At 48.8% G+C, this 7,766-nt stretch overlaps 1 protein-coding gene across 1 annotated transcript in view; it reads right to left on the bottom strand.

Annotated features, from left to right (window-relative positions):
• The window catches only part of LOC103598611 (spectrin beta chain, non-erythrocytic 4-like), a 94,314-nt gene that overhangs the window by 46,580 nt on the left and 39,968 nt on the right, over positions 1-7,766 (bottom strand). The window contains 5 exon segments of the mRNA XM_008582647.1: positions 638-840; positions 2,278-2,598; positions 3,021-3,072; positions 5,667-5,804; positions 7,251-7,766. The exon segment at positions 7,251-7,766 is cut by the window's right edge and continues 3 nt beyond it. Of these exon segments, the coding sequence (XP_008580869.1) occupies positions 638-840; positions 2,278-2,598; positions 3,021-3,072; positions 5,667-5,804; positions 7,251-7,766 (1,230 nt within the window).

The raw sequence follows: 7,766 nt of genomic DNA, 5'->3' as shown, positions 1-7,766 counted from the left end.
GGGGGGGTGATGGCAACGCTGTTTTATTCAGGGGCTAGAATACTGCCTGACACACAATAAATGTCTTGGCTTGATTAGTGCAAGAACAGATGAGAGGGCAGTGGTTAGAGAGATGGTGACAGAAGCAGAGAACGATGCAAGAGAAGCATGAAAAAGAGGCACAGACACGCACTCTGGGTGCTTCCCAGAGAACAAGGTGGCTGGGGCCAGGAAGGAGTGCTTATTCAAAATAGTTGACAAGCAGCACAGCAGGGGACACGTTCCATCTGGAAAGCTGGAACACAACCTGTGCCTGGCCTCTAGCTGCTGAATCTGGGGAGGTCTGGGGTTTCCCAGGGAGGGCCTAGAGCCACAGGGAGGATGCTGGGGCATCTAGGGAAGTATGTTCACATTTTAAGAACAGGTCCAGCTTTGTCAGGCTTGGGAGAGAAACTTTCATTGTATATCCTTCTGTATCTTTTGGGTGTGCAACCTCCTGTCACCTTTTCACAAAATATCCATTTAAATCAAATTTAAAACAATAAATAATGAAATAGAAATCAGAAAGTGGCAGAGAAATAAAACTTGTGATGGAAAGGAACGGGACCCTGGCCTCCCTCATTCCTCCCCTGTGACCCCTGGGGCCTGGGGGACCTACTTCTCCAGCAGCCGGGTCACAGCCTCCTGGGCCTGCTCCCCATAGGCGTTGCCCTGCCTCAGTAGGCCCTCCGCAGCCTGTACAGCCACCTGCATCTTTTGCTGGTTCAGCTCCATCGTGGTGAGAAAGTCCCGGTGCTGTTTCAATGCCTCTTCCACTGACTGCACTGTGCCTGGGAGCTCCACACCAGACAGTGCCAGCTCCTGGGGAGGAGGAGGGATGGTGCAAAGGTGAGCTTCACTCCACTCCAGGACTTGGGAGAGGCTGCCAGCCTGGCTTGCCACCACTCTCCTCCCCCTTGCCAGCATCAAACATGCCAGACATGGTCCTACCTCAGGACCTTTGCCCATTCTGGTCCCTCTGCCTGGCATCTGTGCCCCGAAATACATACATACAGTTCCATGGCAAGCTCCTTCGCTTTCTTCGGGTCTCTGTCCACCCTGCCAAAACCATCAACACCCACTCCAGCTATACCCACTTACCCTGCTTTATTATTTCTCATAACATATACCTGACAATATAATATATGCACTTACTTGTTTACTGTCTCCTCCCCCACATACACACACACTAGAATGTCAGCCACATGAGGATGGGACATTGTGTTTTGTTTCCTGTAGTGTGCTCAGCCTCAAAATAGTGCCTGGTACAGAAGCAGCACTCAGCAAATATTTGGTTAACTGTTGAAGACTGAACTGGGTGCTGTGTGACCTCAAGGAAATTCTGTCCCTCTCTGGGGTTAGTCTTCTAACTGGTAGAATGGGTGAGTCAGAAAGGGTCTCTCAAGGCCACTTCAGCTCCATATTTAATAACCTCATGATTCAGCAGTTCTCTGTCTGTCCCTCTCCCCCAGATAATCCTCAAACTGGTTCATTATCCCCTAGATAACCTGCATAGGGGGTCACCCTTTCTAAGATCATGCCCAAGTATTGGTATCTACTCTCGGACAATCTGAAAACTGGGTGTTCTATCTTGCCCAAACACTCAAACTTGATTCCCGTCCCAGAATGATCTTCAGATTGGATCGGCTATTCTCAGATAGCCACCGCACTTGGTTCTTCAAGTCACAAACACAGTTACCTTCTCCACAGAATCCACGAGTTGTCATCCTCAATAATGAAGATAATTTGCTAATGTAGGCACCCACAATCATGTAATCCACAATCACTTACTGACCCCAATAACCTCTCAGTCTGTTACCTGCCTCCATAATCTTAATCCTTTTTCATCCACCCCAACATCTTCTTTGAATCACATTTAAGTATCACCAATCACCCTCATACTCTCATTTACTTCCAGATAATCCACAAACTCAGGAAGCCACTCCAACAAATATCCAGTGCATTACTTACTCAGGATAGCCCACAAACTGTTTTTCACCTGCGATCAGACACCAACTCACACCACCCATCATAATTCTCAAATTCTGTCACACACACGCCTTCACATACACCGGATGGTCCAGAAACTAAGTTATCTATTCCGGATACCTTCCTAACACACCCATCTCAGATAAACCATGAACCCAGAGGTCCCGGCAAACACCAGCCCCACTCCCACCCCTACGCCCACGCATCTCTCTGTCGCCAGCAATCCCCGGCGGCCTCGGACCCGTAGCCCCGCGCATCCCGAGCGGGCACCTGGTTGCGCAGCACCGCACGCGCCTGGCGTAGGTCACGCAGGAAGAGCTGATAGACATGCGCCTGGACCAGCGCCTCCCTGCGCGCCTCCCACAAGCCGAGCAGTTTGTGCCAGCCAAGTTCGAGATGCGGCAACCACTCATCGAGGGCCAGGCCGGGACCCAGCTCGGCGCCGTCTGCAGCCAGGAGCGCCTCACTGGCCGCCACAATGCGCGCATAGTCCTCCTCGCGCTGGTCCACCTCCTCCTTGAGCGAAGCGTGGCGCGCCAATAGCGCGTCCGCCTCTTCTAGGCTGCTGGGCAGGGGCCCCCCGCCGCNTGCCTATGTAAACGGAACCCCACCTGGCACATTTGCTTAACGCAGCGGTTCTCAACGTGTAATCGGAAGGAGGTCAAAACTATCTTCATAATAATACTAAGACGCTATTTCCTTTTTCACTCTCGTTCTCTTCCAAGTGTTCAATGGAGTTTTCCAGAGGCCGCATAAGAGACTGAATGCAGAAGCAGACCTTTTCTTAAGGCAGATATTAAAGAGATTTACAAAAATGTGAAACACCACCACTCTCCTCACTGCATTTTTTGTTCGTAGTTATTTTTCATAAAAAATATGTTAGTTATGTTAATATATAGTAGGTTTGTTATCTTATTTTTCATAAAAAATGTTAGTTATGTTAATATATAATAGGTTTGTTATTATTTCTCAGTATTGTTTTAATATAGTAAATATTGATAGATACAACCCACTAAAACAAGCTCTTTGGGGTCTTCAATAGTTTTATTAACAATGCAAAGGGTTCTAAGACCAAAGAGTGTGAGAACCTCTGGCTTACAACATCAAATATATTGGGTCCATCAAATAGTTATGAGCATCTACCATGAGCCAGCTGCTGCAGATATAGTGGTGCAAAGGCAAACCTGTTCTATTTCAAAATGGGTAGTCGAGGGGCTGGCCGGTGGCTCACTCGGGAGAGTGCGGTGCTGATAACACCAAGGCCACGGGTTCAGATCCCTACATAGGGATGGCCGGTTAGCTCACTTGGGAGAACGTGGTGCTGACAACACCAAGTCAAGGGTTAAGATCCCCTTACCGGTCATCTTTAAAAAAAAAAAAAAAAAAAAAAAAAGGGTGGTCGGTTAGCTCACTTGGGAGAGAGTGGTGCTGATAACACCAAGATCAAAGGGTTCAGATCCCCGTACCTACCTGCCAGCCATCAAATAATAATAATAATAATAATAATAATAATGGGAAAAATTATGTATTGCTCTGTGCTCTCAGGCAAGCGATGATATTTCTCTGGGCCTCAGTTACCCTTCCTAGGCAGTGTGTGGTCCAGATTGCAAGCATAGAATTGGAGCCACACTACCTGTGGTCAAATCCAAGCTGTTCAACCTTTGGCAAGTAATCCTCCCTGTGTCTCAGTTTCCCCCATAGGTAAAATAGACACAATCAAAGCACAGCACCTACCTCACAGGGGTGTCATAAAAGTCAAATGGGTTATGATTCATAAAGTGCTTCAAAGAATAACTGTTTGCTACTATTACTGAATGAGGACAATCTTTGAGAACATATCAAGCCCTCTTCTGCCTCAGGTCCTTTGCCTTGGCTGTGTTCCCTGCCTGAAATGCTCCGTACCCTCCCTCCCCTTCCACACATGTACTCTTCTCATTGCTGGTTCCTTCTGATACCCTCCAAAAGACCCAGCTCAAAATGTCATATCTGACCACAAGATCTAAGGTCACTCCCAACCTCAGGTCACTGTATACTATTACTTGTATAAAGCCTTAAGACACTTTAAATATCTTATTCACTTATTTATTTAACTGTCTCTGCCTCATCTACAATGGACACACCACAAGGGCAAAGATTAGGACTTTGAAATCTGAAAGACCCAAGTTCAAGTTCTGCTCTAGCTATATTTGTCATGTGACCTTCTGCAAATCATTTCTCTCTCTGATCCTCAGTTTCGTCATCTGGAAAATGGGGATAATGATGTCCATTTCATCGAGTGTTTTTGTTTTTTTTTTAAAAGATGACCGGTAAGGAGATCTCGATCCTCAGCTTGGTGCTGTCTGCACCACGCTCAACCAGTGAGCGCACCAGCCATCCCTATATCCGAACCTGTGGCCTCAGTGCTACCGGTGCCGCACTCTCCCGAGTGAGCCACGGGGCCGGCCCAGGGGATCTTAACCCTTGACTTGGTGCTGTCAGCACCACACTCTCCCAAGTGAGCCACGGGCCAGCCAGTCCCCTTCATCGAGTGTTTAATGAGATCATGTAGCTAAAGCATTCAGCATACAGACCTCAATAAATGCTGTAAATCATTATTATTGTTGTTATCTTTTTAGGCCCTGTTGCTTTGGGATTGTCTAGGCTACAGAAGTTTTTAAATCCCTGGATATTGGGATCTTACAGCACAGCAGTTAAGAGCATAGTCTTTTGAGTCAAACATCCAACTTCAAATCTAGATTTGATCCTCTGACTTGCTGTGTGACCTTGGACCAGCATCTTCACCTATCTGAGCCCCAGTTTCCTCCTCTCTAACATGGGGTAATTTCTACCCCACAGGGTTGCTGGGAAGACTGAATATATGTGATAAAGTTTTGTCTGGATTCAGAAAAAACTGGGTTTACTCCTATGTATTAGATAGAGTAATCTTGGATAAAGGTTTCATTTCTTTGGATTTGTGTCCTCATCTCTGTACCCTACCACATTGGGAGAATTCCTGGTAGTGTTCCAGGGAGAAAGATGTTAATTTCTTACTACTCTCTCTTTTTTTTTTTTTTTAAAGATGACCGGTAAGGGGATCTTAAGCCTTGACTTGGTGTTGTCAGCACCACGCTCAGCCAGTGAGCTAACCGGCCATCCCTATATGGGATCTGAACTCGTGGCCTTGGTGTTGTCAGCACCACACTCCCCCAAGTGAGCCATGGGCCAGCCCCAATTTCTTACTACTCTTAAAGAGTTGTGAATTCTGGAAACTTTACTACAGAAATTGGGATATTGGGAGCCAAGAAAAGGTATATAATGTGCTTGGAAAAATTCCTGGCAGATAGTAGATAATCAATAAATCCTTTCTGAACAAATAAATGAACAGCCAACTGAAATGTATTATATCCACATTTTACCACATCATCACTAGCATTGGGTATTATCTTTTTTGTCAAGAGTTTGCTGATTTATCAGGTGGCCATTATCATCTCAGGGTAACTTCAAAGTCAAGCGTTCGGATCCCTATACTGGCCAGCTGCTAAAAAAAAAAAAGACTATCATCTCAGGGGTTTGAAATTGCACATCTTTGATTTCCATGGCTGAGTAGAGGTGGAAGGGGAATGATGGGAAGAAGTGGTGTGAGATAACAGGAAGGACTTCCAGCCCCAGGCCCCACCTACCTGCTGTTGAGGTGGTCCTGGCAGGAGCGCACTTCATCTGAGCTGGGGTGGCCTCCTTCCACCAGCTCCTGGACTGTGTGGTTCACGTCCAGAACACGGCCCATCAGACTGTTCATCTCCTGGTCCAGACTCTCGAATCTGCAGAAGGATGGAGGTGCTCAGAGGTCTTCACCCCAGTAACTTGCCTACTTCTTGGCTTTTATGAAATTGCCTTCTCCTGATTCCACTTTTAACACTCCAGCCTCACTTCTCAGGCTTTGCTAACTCCTCCTCTCCTACCTGCTGCTTAAATGTTAGGTGCCTCAGTGCTCTGTCCTGGACCCTCTGAGCTTTCCCTCACATTGTCTCTGGGTCATCTCACTCATCCCCACATCCTCAGTCCCCACCCCTGACTCATGTCCTCCACGTCTCAGTCTCCAGCCTCAACTTCTTTCCTTCTGAACCTGTCTTCTACCTCAAAGCATGCTGTCTTCCTCTTGTGGGCTTCTCACACTCAGTGTGACTCAAAGTGACCTCTGCATCTCCCCTCAAATGTGTTCTTCTTCTGGGTCTCCATCTCAGGGACAGCCCCACTATCCCCCAGTCTTGACCCTGAGCCTTGTTTTGGAAAACCACCGTAGCCCTTCAGCCCCCATGGCCTGTCCACTTGGCCTTCTACCCTTGTCCAATCCTGTCCCCTCCCATCTAGGTCCCCACCCTAACATGCCTCTCTGGGTTCCCAGCCACTTCTCTCCTCCTCTCCAACCCATCCTCCACATGGCAGCCAGGGAGATCTTTCTTAAGGTGGACATGGCCCTCTTTTGTTAAAAAAAATATTTAAAACAATTGGGTAATTGTGGGTACAATAAAGGCGAGGAGCAAGCCTGTTTTTCCAGCAACGCCCAGGCCAAGACCTAGAATGGAGTAGGCCTTCAGTTAAATGGAGCAGGCCCTCAGTAAATATCTGTTAAATATCTGTTAAATGGATGAACAAGATACTCAGAGACAGAGAGGTTCACAGGGAGAGTAGATATCATTCATGCACTAATTCAACAACTCATTACTAAGTCAGATAACAGACAAATCGGTAAGTAACGTGTCACGGAGTCATAAATGCTATGAAGACACGTAAAGCAGGATGAAGGAGCAGAAAATGATAAGGGTCAGAGCTATTTTATTAGCTAGGGAGGTGACATTTGAGAAGGGGCAGAGGAATTCCCAGGAGAGGGGCCAGGCTGGGGTGTGTCTAGGAGGAGCTTGGGTCATTAGGTGCCAGGTGAACATATAAGCCTCGTAGGAGTAATAGCAAATGCTCATGGAATGCTCCGGTACCCCCAGGCACTTCCTAGGTGTCCTACATGTATTAACTCATTTACTGTTTACCACAAGCTTGCAAGGTGGGGACTAACATCACCCCATTTTACAGATGGGCAAACAGGTTCAGAGGGTTAGCAAGTTGCAGAACTGTTGCAAAGCTAGTTAAGGATGAAGCAGGGACTGTAATCCCTAGTTCTAGCTGAGCAGACATGGAATTAATGAACCAACGAGGGGGGAGAATGTATGCTTGAGGCAGGGCACCCATGAGTCCCACAAGGGCATGCTCACCGGTGCTGTACCACCTCGACCTCGTCGAGTGAATCGGGCACGCGCATGGCGAGCAGCCATTGCTCCTTCTCACCGATCCACAGCTCGCACGCGTGAACCTCGCCGAACATGCGGTAGACGGCGAGCGCGTCCCGCAGCCACTGGCGCCGCAGCGCGGCCACCTCGGTCACCTCGGCGAACAATTGCTCGGCCTCCACTACGCGCACCTGCAGCGCTACCACCAGAGACCCGGCGCCGCTGGCTCCTCCCAGTGTCGCTAGCTGACGCCTCAGGCCGCCCACAGGCCCGCGATGCGCCTCCACCTCCCCGGTGAGCGCGCGGTGCTGGCGAGCCAGGCGGCGGCTGGACGCTTCGTCGTGGCCGAAGTCACCCGCAGCTGCCAGGCGGTAAGCGTCGCGAAGCCAGTCCAGGAGCCCGTCGAGGTCAGCGCCGAACTGGTGTAGCGCCCGTGCCTCCTGCAGCCTCCGCTCGCGCCGGGCCACCGCCTCTTCCAGCCGCTGCCCGCGGCGCCGCGCG

Source organism: Galeopterus variegatus, unplaced genomic scaffold (assembly GCF_000696425.1).
Source record: "Galeopterus variegatus unplaced genomic scaffold, G_variegatus-3.0.2 Scaffold93, whole genome shotgun sequence".
In the NCBI taxonomy this organism is placed as follows: Eukaryota; Metazoa; Chordata; class Mammalia; order Dermoptera; family Cynocephalidae; genus Galeopterus; species Galeopterus variegatus.
Note: the sequence above shows the minus strand (reverse complement) of the source record. Positions and strands in the feature narration are given on the sequence as shown.